Below are 22,173 nucleotides of genomic sequence, written 5' to 3' on the forward strand. Positions count from 1 at the left end.
ACATATTTATACATGCATATATGAAGACATATTCTCTTGTTCAGTTGCTCTGTCAGATGGGAACATTAATTAAAAAGCACCATGATTCAGTTTTGGTATTTGTTTATGCGCAAATGTTATAGCATTCTGATGCTATGATATATGCTGACATGTTAATCATGAAATGACAGACTGTAAATTCATCCTGATATTTATGTGAAGATATTTGATGCTAGTAAGAGGACAATATGTTCATGTTTTTCGTTAAATATCAATGGATATTGCTGTAGTACAAGGGCATGAGTGTTCCAGCAGGCACAGATTAAGCAAAAACAGATGAAATGAGTGATTTTATGACAGGTGAAATGAGTGATTTTGTGACATCAGCAAAAGGAGAGATTGGAGGGACTACAAGAAGTGAGAGAGGAGGAGAGAGGACAGAAGGGTTGACAGGTGATCAACACTCCGCTCGGTATTGTTTTTTTATTTTTTGAAAACCAAATAACATTGCTATGGTAATTTGAAAAAGTGCTCTGTGGGGAAGATATATTTTGATAAATGTTTACAATTACTTTCTCCTTTCTCGTTTGCCATTCTGTTCCCCTCACATATTGGTTGTGTGCACTATGAAGGTTCATCTGAAGCTCGCATGTGAAAACTAAAGTGTGAACTACAAACAGGCACCAGTGTGTCTGCAGGCCCGTATCTCAGTAGTCATACAACAATCCAGACGCCTCATCTGCACACAGACCACTTTGCACAATTTCTTTTCAATGTTTCAGTGACAACAGAGGATGGTGGAGATCAGAAAAACACAAAGCAGCATGAAGTGGAAAGAACAGCAAGTGGTAAACATCTTATTTTACATCCTTTCTCACATTTAGAGAAAAGCTCAGCAGACATGTAATAGGAAAATATTTGTGATGCAGTTAATCATTGGTGGCTTCAACAGAAGTTGATATGACAGGAAAATATGGATCTTAGAGACTGATGCCAGCAGATGGGTGAACATTTAACAACATCTCTAAGTACACAAAAATGATGCTTTAACAAACACTGTTTTCAAGAGCAACTTACATAGCTTACAGTCATTACATGTTATCCATTTATACTGAGGCAATTCTGGGTTAAGTACTGCCCCCAAGGGTACAGCAGCAGTACCCCAGCAGGGAATTAAACCAACAACCTATTGGTTAGAAGCCCTGCTCCTTACCACTGTGCCACCGTTATAATATGAAGTAGCCATAAAGTCAGATCAGTTCTACCTGGTCACAAAAGTAGTCATCCCAACACTTGCCATCAAAGTGCATCTTTTTACTGATACTGTTTATGGGGACAGACAGATGAGATTAGCAATGTACGCTTCACTCACTCTATTATTGGCAGAGGCAGTTTGTGCCATTGTTAGGTTTTCATGTGTGTCTCCATCTCTTTGCAGAGCCCTGCTGGAGGTCCAGTGTGGTCCTGATGTTCGGGGGGGCGGGGCTGGCTGCTCTGAGCTTCCTCCTGGCCACACTGGCTGCAGTGTGGGCCCACTGTCTGGGCGTGGCTGAGGCGAGTGAAAAGGGAGAATGCTGATGAAGGGGCAGGGCTACAAGCCAGGCTCCACCTTTTATACCTGCTTACCCTCCCAGGTCTGCAGTCCAGGCAGGAAAATCTGTCCTTAAAAGGCAACCTCCTCCAAGCATGTGATGTCATTCTAACTAGTCTTTAAAAATTCGACTGGGGATAGGAATTAAGTGGGGACAGGATTATGGTAACTGTAGGTTGGGGATACGATTACATTTAGTTCCATGTGTAAAAAATACACAGTAACAGATAGGATGGGTGTCATGGCAGCCTTTCAGGTTCTGCAGAGCTTAGCTGTCATTCTAGCTCTTACCTTTGCTGAGTGTGATATGTAATGTAAATAACGGCCTCGGAAAAGGAATCTCAGGACCTCTGTAAATTTAAGCAAATTTGTGCATTTTCTGTCCTGGCTGCATCTGGAACAATAAAGCGTTTCAATTTCGAACTTCCTCAAGCTCTGGTTTATATACACCTCTACTATCCTTAATGTAAGACGACACACGACAGGAAACTCGTTTTTAAACTTCCATTTCATTTTTTTAATGAAAAACACAAAACAATGCAAATAAGATTCATCTTCCCTCTCCTCTCCACCTTTTCCCATCTCTCCCATCTCAGTTCTCCCCTCCCTTCCCTCTCTCCCTCTCTCTCTTTTTCAGATTGGACTGGAATGTGCATGGGCGTGGTCCCTCCTCCCTAAAGGTGCAGTACTGTATTTGCACACAAGAGGGTGAGTGAGAAAGCGTTGCTTCATAATGACAGTAGTGACAGCGGTGATTGTCTGAATGACACTAGCCTAAGAATCTTAGACAAACCCTTCCCCCGCAATAGGACATACTAGATCTAACGGGCCACCTTTGGTACTTCCTATAGAAAGTTGCATAAACATTTGTGGTTCAGAATGATTTAGGCCTTCGAGTGACAGAAGAATACTGCCACGCATACACTCACTTACATCAATGCTATCAACCAACATTTACATTATTGATTAAAAAAACCTCTCAGACATCACAAAGATAAGCCAAGTAATTGCGTAAAATGAAGCTTTTGGTCCAATGACAATCAAAAGATTACAATTCCATTGCACATGCTTAATAAAACATCTGGAGATCACCAAGAATCTAGCTTTGATCAAGAAAGCAAAAAAAAGTATCTCCCCCAAGTGGCTGACTCAGTAACTTCGATAAGCCTCCCCAAGCCCAGAAATGGCACTTTTTCACCCAAAGCATCTATGCATTTCCTGACATGCAGTTGATACAGTGAAAACTGTACTGGCTCCTATGCTGCACCACTAAGCCTGAAAATGAAATGTACTGCTATAACCACAGGAGTGCTGCTGCCATTTCCATTATAAGCATGATCCAGTTGTAGACTACTACATTTACTGTGCTAGAGAAGTGTTTTGAATAAACTATTATCGCTACCATAAACTGTCAGTATATCACAAAATACCATTTCCCATGTCCTCAGTGTGAAGAAAAAAAAAGTTGGTTGATCTACTCTCAATTTTTCTAAATGCAGGTAAGCAATAAAGAAAGTTTACATGTATCTGATAAGCCTGGCAACCCTGCTCGAATTCCCGCTTACGCTGATAGGAACCCCCCCCCCCCCCCCCCCCGAATCCCCACAAGACAACCGCTGCACAGCAACACAGACCAAAAGTATTACAGCTGTGGAGAATGAGGAACAAAAATACATCTGTTTACATCAAATTTACTTCTTGTCGCTCTCTGGGACTCTGAGAAACGATATCTACATGGATGGATGGATAATGGACTACAACTCCCAAGTGGTCTCTCGCCCCTTCTCCGTCTCAGCTTGATGACCTCAGTGGACTCCTCCCGCCAGACACTGACCCCGCCCCTCTTTCCTGTCCATGAAGATAATGTTCCTTCCCATTTTCTCCAGCCATTTTCTCTGTCACTGCCTCACTCTGAAATGCTGTTTGTCATCGGTTTGTTTTCTGTTGTTGATACGATACAGTGCAGTCCTCCCTCGGGCCTCCCTGTGTCCGGCGAACGAGTCACCGCTCTCTCCTTCTCGTTCTGTCAGGCTTTACATCACTCTATTCCAAACCGTTCTTGCTTTCGCCCCAACCGTGCTCATCAACGGGGACATTAAAATTACTACATTGAAACCTTTTTGCTCATATGCCGAAACTTTACATCCCCTCCTCTCTCAATCTCCCCCTTTTCCTCCATCTCCCCCTCTCTTTCACACCCTCACCCCCCCCTTCCTCCATCCCTCTTCTCCCCAATCTCTGCCTCTCTCTCTCCCCCTTTCTCCCCCCCACTGTCCCCCCTTCCACTCTCTCTCCCTCTTCCTCTCTCCCTCCATCTCTCCCTCTCTGTCACTCTCTCTCACTCGTACTCAGCAATCAGCACCATCATTCCCACTCCGAACAGCAGGGCCAGGATCTCCATCAACGACTGGCCCAGAGAGGACCGGCCCACCAGCAGCTCGGGCAGCACCGTCACCGTGGCGATGTAAACAAAACCGCCCGCCGTGAAGGGGAGGATCCAGGCCGTGGCGGCCGCACCCACTCCCTCGGCCAACAGGGAGCAGGCGGTACCCGCCAACGCTCCTATGGCAGTCAGGAGCTGAAGACTCATGGCCTGACAAGGCAGAGAGTGAGAGAGAGAAGGAGAGAGGAGGCAGGGGAGAGATGGACAGAGAGGGGGAGACAGACAAAGAGAAAGGGGGGATTGGGTAAAAGAGAGGGAAATAAAGTTCAGTTATTAACATTACAAACTCAAGGTAAATACAGAAGGCCCACTAAACACAGGTTTTAGTGGCCCAGGCAAACCCAGCGCTGGTCTGGTTATACACATTAACTCACTTCTAGCCAATCACATGCCTTAAGCTGTCCTAAGTGCACTGGGCCGTTGGTCTGATTCAGAAACCTCCCTCTGCCCAGCTCTACTTCAGTGACGATTAGTGCATTCAGCCAGGGAGTCACTGCTGAAGGACAGAATCCTCAGGAGATACGCATACCAATCACGCTCCCCTCTCCCGCCGCGTACCTTCCTCTTGGTGCAGCCTGACTGGACGAGGATGGCGAAGTCGCCGATCTCGTGGGGCACCTCGTGCAGGAGGATGGTGAGGGTGGTGACCGCGCCCACCGCCGGACCCACCAGGAACGAGGCGCCGATGGCCAGCCCGTCCGTGAAGTTGTGCGTGAAGTCGGCTGCCAGGTTCAGGTAGCCTGACACCTTGATGTCTGGTGGGTGGGGCCAAAAAGGGTGACATCATTACTCATGTGCTTACACAGAGCACAGTGGTCATGGGAAATGGATGTGCACTGATCTGTCAATCACTGAGTTGCTGTAACAGATCAGAATACTCTGCTCCCAACAGTTTAACAATTCGATTGGTGGAAACCAATGCATTAATGGTAAGTGTTACAATTATGCTATGACAGCTCCACCAATAGCAGGGCTCATGAAGCCTCACTCTCTCTTCACTTGCATGTACTTTACACCTTATCCGTTCGCACTGCTGATCGAGCAAACCCAGGTTTAGCACAACAAAGGTACCACACCTGAGAGCCATCCCAAAACCTTAACTAGTTCCCGCACTGCCACATTCTTTGTAAGCAGTAATACCCCTGCTGCATATACTGGAAAATGGTAACAAATGTTTTCACCAACAGTGTTTATGAGACATAATGAAGTAGACCATGAATGACAACACATGATAGCGTAATGCATCGTAGTGTAATGCTACAAAAGATAATGTAGTGAACCACGAGAGATGTTACAGTGCACAATGACAGGGCTCCAACACCCTCACCGGAGCTCTTCTCTTCCTTCTCCTCTGGTGTCTTTTTGTCTGTAGTGTCCTTTTTCCTTTGTTTCACTCCATCCTTGTCTTCAGCTGCCTCCTCTTCCTTCTCTTCCTTTTCCTCCTCTTCCTCCTCCTCTCCATCACTCTCTTTGGCTTTGGGAGTAGCTGGAATGAGGAGATGGAAAAGCTGCACTTTCATACAATTGAATGTGTCATTTAGCATCTCCCACCGCTGCGCGTCACAACCACCGCGTTGGTCATTTATTTGCAATAGATGCTGAGATAAGACTGCCTCTACTGGCCAAAAACACCACATGCAGCAGCCATCTGGTTTTCCAGGAAGCATCCCCCGTCGCCCCGCCCCAAATCCTCAATACAAGTGCTGACTAAGTCTCAGCTGTACAGTAGAAGTCAACAGGGTGGTAGGTGGTGCTCTGATGGATATATGGATCAAGTAGGGTTTAACCCGTTCCTGCATGATGACCCTAACAAGAACACAGTCGCAAGTGTTCAGCCAGGATATGGTGAACACAAACACAACACAAAATTAGATTCTGTCTGCGAGGAGGCAAAGCAAACTGTGTATGTGTTAGTGACCTTTGGTGGTTCCAGAGTGATCTGGTCACCTTACCACAGACACACGGGAAACAGGTCATCTCATTTCAGCAACGTGATACTTTTATTCTTTAAAGCTATTCGGCTTCAGGCCTTGGCAGCCAATTTGTTTTGAAAGTTGGACCTGGAGTGGGCACCTACCGTGGGAGTGGGCGTGTGAGTGGGAGTGGGAGTGTCCTCCCTTCAGGAGACGCACAAATTTCTCCACCACGAGGAAGGCCACGATTCCGCCCAGGACCCACAGCCCCACTGACATCATGTGGCCGTGGGCTCCACCTGCAGGCGAGACGCGGAACTGCATCAGTGAGAGAAAAAGCTCTGACACGCATTCTCAGGCTACATCACGCGCTCACGCCTTATGTTGGACACCGTGGCTTAGATCATTCACTCATACACAACACAGACAGGAAAGACAGGGAAATAAAATGGCTGCATAATCATTTGTTCCCTTTTCCCCTTAATGAAGTTCCTCTCACTTCTCACAATCAAATTTACATTTGATTTAACAGTTGTTCTGGACATAAGAATCTCCATCTAAATGTACTCAGAAGACTGCTTTATATTACCCAAATCGAAGTGCGCAGAGTCAAAGAAATTACTTACCAAAACTCTGAAATCCGCACCTGCCGAAGCCTAACACACAAGCCATTGCCACTAATACAGACCAATGTCATTAGTCTTTTGCCATTATGCTGGTAAATTACAGGAATACTAATCAAAAACTGTTTTCTGAAAACAAATCGAAATTCATTCTAAAATCACACACTGTTAGGATCTATGTACACTACACACTGCATTCCCCCTAGCTTGGCTAAGGTGTTCAAGACAACCCATTTACAGGATCAAAGGGCAAAGGAGCTGGGGTGAGGGAAAAGACAGTGGCAAGAACTTTATTTTCAATGTCAGATTCATTGATTTAGTTTGACATCTTGTCGCTATACAAGATCTTTGTTCCTACCATGCGAGTGGCCATGATCATGTGACTCAGCACTGGCATGTGAATGGCCGTGTTCCGTGTCGCCATGGTGAGAGTGGGGCTCTGAGAAAATTAAAGAGAGAGAGAGAGAGAGAGAGAGAGAGAGAGAGAGAGAGAGAGAGAGAGAGAGAGAGAGATGAACACCAAGTCTTCACAGTTCACAGCTCATAATAGGAATTCAAATGGATTCACAGAGAGTCGACGAATTTAACACATACACCCACACTGACAGGACGCGCTTATACACAATTTTAAAGGAGTCCGAGGATCAGAACCGCGTGGGTCCGCCGGGAGAGGAGGATCTGTACGAACCCAGCGCGTGAGGGATGAGGTGCAGGAAGGCGTCTCCCAGGAGCCCACCCGAGGCAAAGCTCAGGAGCACCTTCAGGAGATTCTGGTGCTGGTCCGTGTTGGACTGGACTGGGATGAGGAACAGAATCAGGAAGGGGGCGGCGCTGATGAGCAGAGTGGCCCCGATCGCCTGATTTGGGTCAGAACAGGGACAGAGGCAGAGAGGAGCACTGAGATGATTGACGTAACAGAGAATATGTTGTATTGGGCATCTGCACACTTTCCCTGTGGCCTCGGAAACCCCACTGCTTGAGACAGCATCCTGGGGTTTCTTTTTAATCATAAATTAGGCTATATGAGAGGAAGTTTCAAATGTTTGCCACAAATGTCATGCCTGTATTTTTCACTTCTCTTCTTATTACAAAACATTTCTACTACAGAGAGTAGCTGTCAAACAAAAGGATAAATTCTCAGTAACAAGTCTGAAGTCTGTGAAAAGTGAAAACTTTTTTGTCTTTGCTTACGTTGTCATCCTGCTTGGAGAAAGGACTGTTTACACAAAGCCTTCACAAGTAAACAATGAGTTGCCATTTCCTCTTCCCTACAGGGAGGTAGTCTTACAAATGACTGCAAACACTACCGCTCTTTTTTAGGCTCCATCTAAAACTGGGTGCCTGTCTTACACTTTCCCAAGACGTCTTGCTTCCTAATTCCCTGTAGAGCTGCTAAATTCCTCCAGGTGACAAAATGAACTACTCACTAGCTATTCACCATGTTCACTTTCTCATAGTATCAAGTGCAGCTTCCAACTGTGTACTCGTGACAGGCGAATGAGACTTCATGACCCCCAAAATGGCTGAAGCCATCATGTGTAGTCCGTAACTCACATATCTAAACCAACTGCGCTTTCCTATAGAGAGCAAGAGTGTGTATTGATTGGTGATACTGAAGATCTAATCAAAGCACCACCCACCATCAGGTGAAGTACCCTCATTCTCCTGTAACTGTTGCATACTTCATTTGTGGAACACACACATACTGTGACTAGTTAATGATCGCTTTCAATATTGTCATCTGTATCCAGGCTTCCTACAACCACAACCACTGCCATAGACCAGTATTCAGATACAGGCTGCACCTCAAACCACTCCCTCTTTGCTAACTCTCCTCAGTAACAGTGATCTCAGATCAGCTCCCGGAGCAGTTTACACAGAGTGGCCACTGGCTGAGAGCTGATCAGAGGTCAGTGCTGTAGAGGGGAGAGGGGCACAGTGATGTGCAGCAGTAGCCCAGCGTCTCCGCACCTGCATCCAGAGCTCCACCATGTTCCTCTTCTCTCCCTCCGCTTCCCTCTTCTCTCGCTCCGCTCCGTGGGAGTGACCGTGGGCATCTTCATGACTGTGACCGTGACCGTGGTCATGTTCGTGCGCGTGACCATGACCGTGGTCATGCTCGTGCGCGTGACCGTGACCGTGGTCATGCTCGTGCGCGTGACCGTGACCGTGACCGTGGTCATGCTCGTGTGCGTGACCGTGACCGTGGTCGTGGACTTCCTCAGGCGGGGGCAGGTTGGCCTCGGCGCTCCACTTGCTGGCCCCGTGGTGCATCTTCACCCCGTGGGCCTCGTGGGAGTGGCTGTGGCCGTGGCAACCGCCGCCCCCGTGCGAGTGTGCGTGGCCATGGTGACCGTGCGAATGTGCGTGCCCATGGTGACTGTGGGAGTGGGCCTGACTGGACCGGGTTGCTATCAGCAGCGTCCAGACGCAGAGCAACGCAAACATCAGGAGACTGTGAGAGACCCTCATGACACCTGCAGGCCAGACACAGCACGTACTCCAATTAACAGACCACAATCCTGTTACTTACAGGCTCGACAAATGCCTTGCTATAGCTTCCATACTTTGCAAATGTTTGAGGTTTCAGGGCGGAAGACAAACGCATTATTTACATAGGAAAATATGCAACAACGGCGTATCCTCCAAGCAGTACTGCCAAAAGGACATAATGCATTCATGCGGCAATAGGCTCCAGCTATTTCGCATAAACAGATGAAAATATTAAGGTGTACAACATATCAATAGCACGCAATATACGATGAGTTCTCAGGATAACGGTAATGCGTTGATGGCACGCAGCGATTCAAAACATGGCATGGACTAGACACATTTGGCAACGCTGATTCATTAAAAAACACTATTGCATCAGGTCTCTTGAACAACACACTCTCAAGTAAACAGACATGCGACCAATGAAGAAATTCATACAGAAGCCACCTAGCTAGCTGGTTAGCATGGTAGCTGTTGTAAGCATACGTGAATACAAAATGAACCAAAACTATATAGACAACTAGCTAGCGTTGCCGGAGCTTTCGAGGACAGACAGACTACAAACGCAGCCATCTGTCGATCTAGTACCACGACTGCACTGACTTTCAAGACTTCTCATCGCAACAAATTATCCTTAACTTAGGTACCCAGCTGCCTAGAAAGGACGTGTCTATGAAACTTTAGCTTGCTAGCCGGCTACCTACTAGTTTGAGTGTCTGCATACAGTTCCTATAAGACACCTTTGAAAGTCCAGCCCCTGGTGAACACCCTTTTACCACTATGATTAACAGCTGGGACAGTTAAGGCAACTGCATTTGTTACACAGCCGGCGGGATGCTCATCTCTAAATGAAAAAGACGAGAAACACATCAACGTAGCTAGCATGCTAACTGGAGCTGGCTATGCAGGCACTAGCCAACTAAGCTAGCTTTATTTGATTGGAACTTGTCGCTGGACCGAGGAAGGAAGATGATTTTGCAGCGAAACAATATATTTCTTACCAGTCTGTAGAACCGTGCTGCTGTTAATAGCCTATGGTGCAAATATGTATATGCTAACCGTTTAAATATTTTATTATGGTTACTTGTGCTTTGATAGTACCGCTTCTCAACGAGTATTCTTTCTCAGACGTGGCATCTAGTCAACTCAATCAATTCTCGCGAGATTTCGTCAGCCTGGCTTAATCCCCTGGTTGAGTGCTTAAAAGATCGTGAGATTTGCTCTGCTGAAGCGGTCCAATCCTGAAGAGACAGCCGGATATTCCGAGATGAATGCGGGACCTCACACAGAACAGGAAAGCTGATGTGCATACAAGCTGTAGCAGCCCAATTAAAATAATACCCGAGCGGAATGCAGCTCGTAGATTAATACAAACATATGACTAGCATGCTAGTTATGCACGCTGTGGCTGTAGGCTACAAGTTGCCTTTGTATACAAGGAAAAATCTTGTTAATTTGTAAAAGTGCAGCACAGATGCTGACTCAGCACCTAGATACTCTACACTTTTTTGTACAGTACACAGTTTTTGTGCACATTGGCGATTCTAGAATTCAGATCCAGTCATATGAATCGTTGGACTCATTAATTATTTTCGATTTCACATTTAAGTGTATTGTTCAAATCGTTTATTATAAAGTGACATAGTAAAAACTGTATGCACAAGCCTCAATGTCAATTAACGTTACTGACAGTGAATATAGTGCTGCTTGAAAGTTTGTGAACCCTACAGGAATGGTCGTTATTTTTGTATAAAATATTAAAATAAACTTTTAAAATCTTTGTCAAAACCCCAATTCTAAATAAGGTACACAAACAAAAGCATCTAATATATATATATATTATATATATATATATATATATATATCGACATTTCCACCACCATGCTTGACTGTTGGGATTAGGTTCTATTGGTGGAAGGCAGTGTTGGATTTTCACCAAACATAGCGATTTCGATTGTGACAGAAAAGGTCAATTTTGGACTCAAAACTTTCAGGTTTGTTCACGTGGTCTCCGGCAAACTTAAGACAGCAGTTTGGTTCTTTCTTGATAGCAAAGGCTTCTTCCTGTCAATCCCCTCATGAATGCCATTTTAATTCAGTGTTCTTCTTATTGTTGAAGCATGCACAGTCACCCGACATGATAAAATGGGGGGTCTGCAAATCTCTAGATATTTACCTGATTTATTATTTTTCTTGTGGCTCTTGGGGATATTTTAGAAGGGCATCCACTTCTGGGCTGAGCTGCCATCATGTTAAATGCTCTCATTCAACTTTAATTATTTGCATCACAGTCATGGAGCTGATGGAGCTCAAATCTTTTTGATTATTTTACAGCCTTGCCCAGACTGACGTGTTCACACTACCCTCTTCTTGATGTCCTGTGAGATTTGCTTTCCTCTTGGCACGGTGTGTGTGCATTCACCCATGTGGGTCACACCAAACTGATCACATTTCTGATCTGTTTATCACAGTTCCTCACAAACTCTTTCCTATAGATCTCTCCTTTGATTGGTTGATTTGGTACCTAATTATTTACCCACCTGATTCTACTTACCTACTTGATTTATCCAATGCAACTTGAGGTTCGCTTATTTTTGCACCTGCACTAATTCCTTTTTAATTTTGTTTTTCTACCACATGCATGATTTCCTCAAAACCAACATTTGGAATTGGCAAATATAAAGCTGTTATGTCCTAAAAAACACTGGTTCTTCTTAAGTAAACATTTCATGGTAAAAACAAAAAAATCTAGACTTTCACACGAGGTTCACATACTTTCAAGCAGCACCATATGTAATATGAATATTGTAGTGTTCTTCAGTCAAACCCTTAGCCTCTGTGCACTGGGAATGAAGTCTCTTTAAATCAGGAACAATCCTTGTTGCCATTCCCCCTTTTTTCTCTGGAATTTCTGTATCTTTTTAATTGTTTGGTGACCAGTAAATGTGGTCTATGGTATTGTATAATTTTATTATAAGCATTTTTCTTTACAGTTTTTTTTTCTGGATACTCCTCTTTGGATTTCCTATTCCTGTAAGCAGTGTCATGCTCCTTGCTCAGAGCTGCTATAGAATCTCAGGTCATTTTTGTATTATGTGCACTCTCTTTTTGACCCCCATAAAAAAATAAAAAATCTGACCTCAGTCTCATATTGCCAAAATGCAGAGCCTTACATGGGGTGGTGTTTATTTTCTTTTGTCAGATGCCTGGCCATTAATGACATCATTGAAGTCATCTAGTAATGTTGTAGTAACGTCCAAAGTATTTGATTCTCCCCTGAGTTTGGTCCCGCACAATTAATATGACTTGGTTAGGAACAAAATCAGATGAATTATGTACTATCAAATGAAATAGTAGTAGTTGTCTGTGTTGCGTGCTTTGTTGATGGTTGTGTGTCATGTATGAAATGGTAGAATAAATTGTAATTTTACAACATACAATACAGTTACAACGTACAAAAATGCCCTGCTTTCAGTGTGACAAAAATGACTATATTGCAGATGACAGAATACAGCTGTGCGATACCTGTTGATATCTGGTCTCAGAATGTCACAGAGCTCCATCTCCCATCATTGCAGAGAGAGAGAGAGAGAGAGAGAGAGAGAGAGAGAGAAATGATTCTAGAACTCCAGGTTATAATTCAGAGTGAGACGCCAGTGTTGTAGTGTGTGAGCCTCGTCTGAATGGCTCCACTCAAAGTCCAATCTGTATCATTAGGTGATATGACCGCAAGATGTAAGTGATGTAAAACTGTCTGTCCCTCCAACACCACCTCTGCCTTGTTTTTTACCCTTCTTTATTGGAAATTGTGCAGCATAACATTTCATGCCATCTGAATGTATTTAAAATGATTTTTCAAATTGCTCAAGCTTTTTCTCTGATGATGCAGACATCATTCAGTTAAAGAATATAAGTAACATTTTCAAGAATTTCTAAATTAAAAGAAAACATCAAATGGGTTTTGAACAAATGTATTTAATTGATATTACTAATTTGTAATGGTGTCAGGTAATCAAAAGACAGCTCTACAATAACACGTTGATATCTACAGGAAACGTGCAAGATATTCCTTGAGTGGAAAAAGAGATAGTGCAGAAGTAATATAGTAATAAAACAGAACAGGCGCAAACAGGATAATTTATTTGTCCCTTAATGCCACTTAAGTCATTGCATTCAGCATCCAGAAACTTCTCTGCTTCCTCATACAGTACATGCCTGTTTTTTAAAAATCATTTTAAAAATCTAAAATTGAGAACCTCAAGCTCAGCCTCAAACCTCTGGCTCATCGCTGGGTGTCTGGCCTTAGGAAGACCGAACAGATCAATGTCAGAATGAGACAGGCATTCACAAATCCAGTGGAGTGTCCCATACAGCCTTTCGTTGCCTCTCTCTCTCTCAGTCTCACGGTCTTGACTCTCTACTTTCTCTTTGGGGAGAGCTGCCCCCCCCCCAACACACACACTCACCAGCCCCCCCCCCCCACCCCCCCACCCCCTGAGACAGAGGCGGGAAAAGTGATGGATTATAGGAATGTAAATCAGTACCACTTTTTTCGATTGGCGGGCATTTGCACATTCAGCATCTGCCCCCCGCCCCCCCACCTCCGCCCCCAGCTTTACCCCCGTGTCGATTCCCCCTTGACCCTGGGTCGCCCCTCGCTCTGGCCCACTCCTCCCCCCAGTGACCTTGCCTGACTCTGACACAATCGCTGACCCCGCCCTCTAGACGGAGTAGCCAGAGTTCAAGGTAAAACGTCCCTTTCTGTCCTGCGTCTGAGCCCCGTCCTCTTTCACTCTCAGGGTGATTAATCGCACACTTCGGTCTCCTCGTTTCTCACGTCTCACCCCCCCCCAAAAAAGTCTCCCCATCTACTAAATAAAGCTTTTTTGAATTTATCATGGGCTTCCCGCGCATTTTATCCTCACAAATTATTCCTTGTCTGCTTCTCAGCTTCTTTCACAGGACCTTGGAGCACAAGAAATACACGCATGTGAATTTGTATCAGGTGCAAGCAAAGTACCAGCAGTTTAATATTACCTGCACACAGAAGTTGCTCCCAAATGTTTGTCGATATTTATTGAGCAGATCAAGCTAAAAAGCCTGTTCTGTTCGCATTGAAATTTGGCTCAGAAGCATCCAAGTACATTCACACATGATGTCCAGGCTCCTAGGTAAGGTCTAGGCTATTCTGCACTAACAATATCCACCAACATTTAAGAACAGCTTCAGTTGTTCAGGCAGAATTATTTCACTCCTTCCCAGGGTCTGACAGTAGTGTGCCCTGAACATAACATGGAGTGTGGATTTGTTTGTATTTTTCCATATGAACCACAAAACACAGGTTGAAGGTTCTCATTTTTCTCATATTTCACGTTCATTATAATAAGGTTTTGTCAAGCAGGAGGCCCATGCGTTTCTAACGTCATGTTTGCAAGCCTATCTAGACATTGCTGTCACTCTCAGCTGAATTTCCTCCAACTCTATGGTAAGAATCAACTCTATGGTAAGAATCAAGTCGATGGTAAGAATCAACTCTGTGGTAAGTCAAAACTGATGAAAATAATTCAAAATAAAAGAAGACGCAGCTATTTTTCCCCAAATATATTCCAGCGTACTGGGTTGCAGGATATGGGCTGTGTTGTATGCAATTAACTGAAAATTGACCATTAAAAAACCATTCAGTGTCAGTGTTGTCTGCTCATTACATTTTTACATTACATTATTGGTATTTATCAGACGCTCTTATCCAGAGCAACTCACGTAGGTTACAGTGTTTTTTACAATGTTATCCATTTATACAGCTGGATATTTACTGGGGCAATTGTGGGTTAAGTACCTTGCCCAAGGGTACAACAGCAGTGCCCCAGTGTGGAATCAAACTGGCCACCTTCCAGTTACAAGTCCTGCTCCTTAACCACTATGTTACACTGCCACCCCACAAAACATTTGCACACCTCATGTTAAATTCTTCTTTCTAAGTCATGCAAACACATGTGCTTGTATTTGGAAGTGTAGTCATTTTTGAGGGCAATACAATCACATTTCAAAACATACCAGTTAACGACGAGGATGGGATTCGAACCCACGCGTGCAGAGCACAATGGATTAGCAGTCCATCGCCTTAACCACTCGGCCACCTCGTCTGCTCACAGGCAGACAGGTTGCCACACCTGATTGTCAACACAAGCTGACTACCAGAGCTCATTTTCAACACTTCTTGCGAATTTCACAGCAGGCAAAAAGAACAATGGCTTTGACTGCTGCCATTCTTGGCCAGGGAGAGGAAGCAGGAGCAGAAGTTCTTCCTGTGTCACTTGAATATGGGAAGAGGTCAATTAGAGAAACAGGAAGGAAGCACGCTCACACTTTTCCTCTTTTTCTAGGTTCTTGAGGCTTCAAACAGTGAAATGTTATTGACTCTGCTTACAAAGAAGTGTCCATTGCTCTTTTTTTGTAATTTTTCTGAACTCTGACCATGAAGACAAGCACTGCACCTGCAAAGAAAACATCACTTTCAACTCAAATCAAGTCAATGTACAATTTCTTTTCTTGTTTTCATTTCTTGTGTGCATAGTTTGAACACGAACACGAGACGAACTCCCAAATAAATTTCACATGTTCACTTTGTCTGCTTGTGATATTGCTTGTGACTCCTGCATCCAAAAAAAAAAGAAAACCTGAAACACTCCAAAAAGGTTTACCTTTCAGTCTCGAGAAGATTGAGCTGTCAGCTTAGGGCTGAAGTTCCCCCCTGCTCTTCTTAGGCATATCTAAGGCATATCTACCATCACATTCTAATTCCTTTGTTCCTCACCTCTCTCTGACAACCATTTCTGAAGATCCGCAAAAGATGTCAAACAGTGCATTAGAGTAACATTGGTATGTTTTTGCATGCCTTGGATCTAATCTTATTACGGCCACACATCATGGTTGCATCACGGCTTTTTATCGTGATTCTCTCCTGTTTCTGAAAGAATGTGCCACACTGCTGTGTGTGTGTGTGTTGGGGAGGGGGGGGGGTGCTGCAGATGTAATGGTTCTTATAATCTATAATCTGCCCACTATAATCTCTTGTCCTCTATGAAATTTCATTTGGTTTGATTTTGGTTCTGGGTTGGATCTACCTTTAATAACACCTTTTGCTCATGAGCAAGGCCTAAACTCTGTGTTATTCAATATCAGGGGGGGTTTGGGGAAACAGTGGGATCTCATTCAGGGTTCATGTGTGGTCTTACGCCCTGAACCTTCAGTCTTCCACTCCTTTAAGTTATAACAGCTTCAAGATATAAACAATACTTTCAACTAACCAGAACCTTTTTAACGTAAGTATAAATCAAAGGAAATTAGTGGGTGACACAGTTTTTAATTAAAAGAGGTCTTTATTACATACATTTGAAGATTCCTGAAGTCTTCAGTGGTAGACTTTTGCAGACATTTATGTTGTTATGAGAGTCCAAATCCCGTACAAACCTAAACTCTCAGAATCAATTTCACTTTAGGGACCCTGAAGTGTGTGTATAAGTGTAACTCTGTGTGTGTATGTGTGTGTGTGTGTGTGTGTGTGTGTGTGCACTGAGCAACCTTGATATGTGGGCTTCTCATTGTCTTTTGTTGTTCAGCGGGGATTTTGAGATCTTTTTGAAAGCGAGCCGAATGCAGTGGGCAAACACACGATAGTCTCCCTGAGTGTCACTTATCCCATGCGCAGGGCCCACAGTGGGTCTCAATAGCTGAATTTGCGCGGGCATTGACGGGAGTCAATTGCCTGTCAAATGCTACGCACGATTAGACACTAGTGGGTTATAGTGGCCATGCAGGCAGCCCCCCCCCCTCCCAAAAAAAAAAAGGGCCGGCCGGTGGCCCCCTCTCTCAGAATCTCTCTTTTATCGCCTCTCAGTTCAATGTTAATGTCCCGTTGTGTCCAGTCGGCCAACTCCCATGTTAACCTGCCACCCCTTTTTCTCACCCACATCCACCCTTTTCTGCTGTCCAGCTGGCTGTGACCCTCCATGACCCCGCGACCCTCACTCCTGACCCCTGGACTCTTTCCCACGCCACGCCCTTTTGTGTGGACCTTGCCATGGCAACGCGGCGGTCACCGCTGCCACGGTAACAGATGGACAAGGCCCTGGAAATAACTTCATTGAACCGAGGTGTGGCCAATCTGCCAGGACACCCCCCACCCCCCCCCCCAAAGCGATTCATGGTGCCGTGGAGCTTCGGAGCAGCACAATCTGATTAAGTCATTGTCACAGCCATTACAAATTTAAACCGGCATGTATCACACAAATAAGGATAAAATACTGTTGTTATGGACTGCATGTGTCTCTGTAGTACCAGTTGCTAATGCTATAAAGGCCTAGGAAAGCATGTCTGTAATCTTTCCAATTTCCAGCGATGTGATTTATATACTTGTGATACATATGAAATTGCAAATGTGTCCAGGAGCTTACATGCAATCAGTTCCAAATCACAAGGCAGAGCCTGGTTTAGCTTTAATTCCCTGATGAGATGTGCAAAAGGTCCGCTTTAGGTTCTTACGGTTCATAGAGTGACGAAACATTTGTACATATGAGGCACCATTTCAATTGACTCTCTGTGGAGGTGCTTTGGTTGAAACTATTTTAGTAGTGTTAAGCCCTGATGTTATTGGGTGGGATATTGCTGTTCAGACAGAGGTGAGGTGGAGGTAGTTTGAGTTATCCTAGTGCTGTCACTCGCAATCACACATAGATAAAAAAAAATAAAGCACAGATGACCCACAGAGCAAAGAGCAAACTTTTGCTTAGGATGTTAGAGCAGGTTAGGAGAAGGCAAGTCAAACGTTCGACACCAAATTCCAAACTGCTCTGCCTTCTGCACCCAGTCCAGCCAGTGGGGTTGAAGTGGGCGCAGTTTGATACCCCAACAGACCATTGATGCCCAAAATCACACAGATGCAGACACTTATTTAGATTTTTGATTTTGTGTTGCCTCCACCCGGCATCTGTGTCTCTATCTTTCCCTCTCTCTGCACCCCTCCCGTCCCTCCCTCCCTCCGCGACTCCCTCCCTCCCTCCCTCCCTCTCTCTCCCCTCTGCCTTCGAGTTTATTGTAGCAAAAGAGATTTTCTCCATTGAAGCCCAGTCTCTTAGGAAACCCCAGTCCTGCATGAAATAAGAAGGGATAGAGAGAGAGAGGGAGAGAGAGAGAGAGAGAGAGAGAGAGAGAGAGAGAGAGGGACGGAGAGAGAAAGAGGGAGAGGGAAGGAAATCGAAAGACAGAGAGAGGGACAGACAGAAAGGGTTGGACAGAGGGAGAGAGAAGAACGTGGAAACACAGAGGGAGAGTTAGATGTGAAAACAGCACACGGACTTCAGCAGAAAATGAGGAACAAACCCACGAGTAAGAAAGACAGAAAGAGAGAAAGGAAATAGGAGAAAACTAAGAAGGTAATCAACACATAAAGACATTTTGGGATATTTTGTATCTTAAGTATTGTGATGAGTCAGTTTTGTGGTCAATAGTTCACCATGGTTCATGTCAGTCTTTGAACTTGATTTTTTTGTTTTTTTTAAGACAGGCCTTTAATTTTCCAAAGGCCGATGCACTGTATTGGTTCATGATATTCATTTAAAACTTATGAAAGGGGTCAACTGCCTTATTCTGCCGATCAAATAATTTTAAACAAGTACTGCAATAATTTCAACGATAAAACTAACTAACGTAACAGGAGTCGAGGTAAGGACGGTGCTCTAAGTATCCGAAACGCTGAGACAGAGCTGGAGGCGGCGGCCGAATCTGCATCGACTGACAACGGAGCGCCAGCATGCCGTCTTTCTGCAGACGCCGGACTGACGTCGGATTCCTTTCCGGCGGAGAGGGCATCCGGTGCCGCGTGCTCATTCGCGGTTCCTCGCTGCCCACCTGAGCGTCAGCGAATTTAACGTTAGGACCGGTGCCGTGATTTTCCTTCTTCTTTTTTTTCCAGAAAGCGTCAATTTCGTGCGAGTACGTTTTACAACTGCTCGGGTCCACCTGAGGATTTGTTGACGTCATCTGCAGGTGGCAAAGTGGAGTGGATTTAATATAGGATACTTTACCACCTATTGCATAGTCTGCATCCTCATTTTTTAACACAGTTGCTACATATGAACAATAATGCACGAATCGTTTAATTCATACAATGGTTATTCTTATGATGGAATTCACTGGAATGAGCGGGTCAGTTTTTTTTTTAAGAATGGCCAGAACCGAAAAAATGAGAGTGCATGTCTGATTAGATATAACCTATAGTAATATGACGTTTGTTAGTCGTTTTAAAATATAAACATTTTACCAGGCTGTTTTACCATGGCAAATTTGTGCAATTTATGGGTAGGATATTTTTTGTTGATATTTACAGCTGACAGTTTGGAGAACCATAATTCTCATCATGTGCTCTGTTTTCTTTGAAGACTTTGCTTTAATTTGTTTAATTCTTTAATTGCGTCTAATTTATGAAATATTGTGCAGAGCCTTAAAGTGATAATTTTCATCTGTTTTAAAAACTTATTTTGTTACAGAAGCTTAATAATGAATGACACACATTAGAAGCTCAGTGCAGAAACATCTTTGGTCTTTCTTTTTGATCTTTTTTTTGCAGAGTTTATGTTTATATATGTGTGTGTGCATTATAATGTTTTCTAAGCACTCTTTCTTTCACTCTCTCTTTATTCTTTGAGCAGTTTGACTGGGAGGATCACCCTTTGGTTGATCTTTTTGCTGTTCATTTGACTGCTGCTTTAGAGAGGTGACTGTTAGCTGTTCACAGTGTCAGTGGAGCGTAGCTGGACGGTTTGCTACTTGGTCAGTCAGTGAGGAGGAGGAGGAAGAGGAGGAAGGTCTGGCTCTTCACACAGGTTTATCTGTCCTTCTGTCCATCTGTCCCTCCCTCTTGTGCCTGGGTGTCCGGAGCTGATTGTCCAAACGCAATTCTTGTGTCTAAGTCTCTGAAATCAGGAGTTGTGGATGGACATCACGCCCCTGACTCCCTCAACTCCCCAGAGGGAGGGACAGAGAGGGAGTGAGGGAGAAGAATGGGGATGAATGGGTGCAGGGAGAGAGTGTGTGTGTGTGTGTGTGTGTGGTGTGTAGGGGGGGCGGGTGCTGGCAGGGTTCAGGGGCCAGAGGAAGAGAAAGAATAGGCAAGAGAGGGAGAAGGGGATTGGGGTGAGAGACGGTGAGCAAGAGGTTTATGGAAAGAGTGGGATTAACAGAGAGGGAGAGATTTTGGCAGAAAAGGAGGGTGGGGGAGAGGGAAAGTGGACGGAAAGGAAAAAGAGAGGTAGGCGGTAAAGCTGGAAGGCAAGTGAGCTGGAGGGAGAGAGGGGCTGGTGAGAAAAAAAAAGTAGGAAAAAGTAGGAAAAAGAGCCGGACAGGGAGGAAAAGGAGAGTGTGGCTGAGAGATATGCAGAGGGAGATCAAGAGGGAAACGGCATTAAAATGCTAATGGGCCGACTCAATGCACAACAGACCCACTGACTGAGCTAATCACGGGTGGACACACACTGAGGCTAATCCCCGACACATTACTCACACACACACACACACACACACTCACACATACACACACACACAAACATCTGACACACACATGTGCGCACACACATGTTCATCACACCTAGATATGTACACACGTTCACACATCGCTCACACACATACACTTCAACTGAAACTTAAAGAAAAATATATTTTACACTTCACTGTAGTCACTTTTAATTTTTCTTTTGTCACTGTCCACAGCACAACCCTAAAGTCCCAGATATGATCAGAGACAACTAACCAGGTTACTTCCTGGAACCTAGAGAGTGTTCCGCAGGCAGAACTCTCTGATTCTGTATGTTGAGAGTATTTTCCAAAAGAGTTTAATGAGACATTCCTCGTCAGTGCATCTGTACATATCTTTATGCCTAATAAGTAGTTTGTTTCTTTTAAGTTTTGCCATTGCAGAGCTGTTTTAAAATGTCAGATCTGCACAGCCATGTATCCCACAACTTCTGGGTAAGTATAAGAAAGGGGCCTTCTAAAGTAGTCATTTGGTGATAGAGGAAGACAGCATGAAGGGTGTTTAGGTCTGGCATTTCCTATTAAAAGGACACATTGGATGGCTTTGGCTGGTACGGGCTCTTAAACTGTTCCTTACATGGCTGAACTTGAACTACTGACTTCGAGTGATTGCGAGTATAATGTTCATACTACCTTTATGACTTGTTTATTGTGTTTTTTTTTACATATTTACTTGTTACCTCTTTATTTTCTTCTGTGATTGTATCATCATATCTTCTGTCATTCTAATAAACAGCAGCACCTTTACTGAAATGGAGTATGTATTGTCCTTTAATATATCTTATGTGCCCATTTTTGTGTGTATAAGTTGTGTGCTTGATCGTGGTATGAAAGACTTTTGTAAAATAGGAGTGTGAGATTTAAACCTTTAGGACATGTAGAACTCTGCAATTTATACAATTATTTATACAATATAATTTTCATAGAAAATTTGCTGTTTTCAAAACCAAGATCCCATAAGAGGTTTGTCACAGTTATACACACATGTGACGCGATTAGGTAAACAGACTGAACTGAAGATTCATGATAAGTTTAGGGCAGGAGGGGGGAGTCAGGAAGACAGAGGCTAAAACAAATCAAAATTATGAATGTAAGAAGCAAAAATAAAATCCCCTGTACTAAATCAAACCAAAAGCCTCATTTGTTTCAAATAGATTGTCTGGTCTTCCCAGGACTGTTTTTTGAGAAACAATTCCCAATTATATTGCAAACCAATGTGTTCACTTATAAAGTTAAAAACTTCATTATCGTGACACGTTCTCAATATGATGCTTAAAAATTAATTATTGTCTGCAAATTTCTATGCCGCAATATGTGATAGTTTATGACCATAACAAAATATACCGTTGCACACATAAATACGTGTGCATATATTTATGATATGCTTTTAAAGACGAGTACAACACAAATATTACGGCTTTCCCCCAATTCTATCAACCATAAAATCTATTTCGAGGAGAATGACTGTGCAGAGGGGTTACTACTTACTAAAGCTCAAATCTCAAATGTGTAAGTGAAGATTTTCAAAATTTATGCTTTAGTAAG

The 22,173-nt window shown here is 43.9% G+C and overlaps 1 protein-coding gene and 1 non-coding gene across 2 annotated transcripts; both read right to left on the reverse strand.

Annotated features, from left to right (window-relative positions):
- Window positions 1-3,870: 3,870 nt before the first annotated feature.
- slc39a7 (solute carrier family 39 member 7) lies at window positions 3,871-10,177 on the reverse strand. Its single transcript, XM_036515910.1, has 8 exons — window positions 10,044-10,177; window positions 8,521-9,026; window positions 7,238-7,406; window positions 6,908-6,988; window positions 6,091-6,225; window positions 5,341-5,499; window positions 4,572-4,768; window positions 3,871-4,163 (listed from the first exon to the last, which is right to left on the reverse strand). The coding sequence occupies exons 2-8, from the start codon at window positions 9,019-9,021 to the stop codon at window positions 3,909-3,911; spliced, it is 1,497 nt and encodes a 498-aa protein (XP_036371803.1). The 5' UTR covers window positions 9,022-9,026; window positions 10,044-10,177; the 3' UTR covers window positions 3,871-3,908.
- A 4,926-nt stretch (window positions 10,178-15,103) lies between these two features.
- On the reverse strand, window positions 15,104-15,185 carry trnas-gcu. Its single transcript has one exon. It is a non-coding gene; the product is annotated as a tRNA-Ser (tRNA).
- Window positions 15,186-22,173: the final 6,988 nt, after the last annotated feature.

This window comes from Megalops cyprinoides, chromosome 21 (assembly GCF_013368585.1).
Source record: "Megalops cyprinoides isolate fMegCyp1 chromosome 21, fMegCyp1.pri, whole genome shotgun sequence".
NCBI classification, from domain to species: domain Eukaryota; kingdom Metazoa; phylum Chordata; class Actinopteri; order Elopiformes; family Megalopidae; genus Megalops; species Megalops cyprinoides.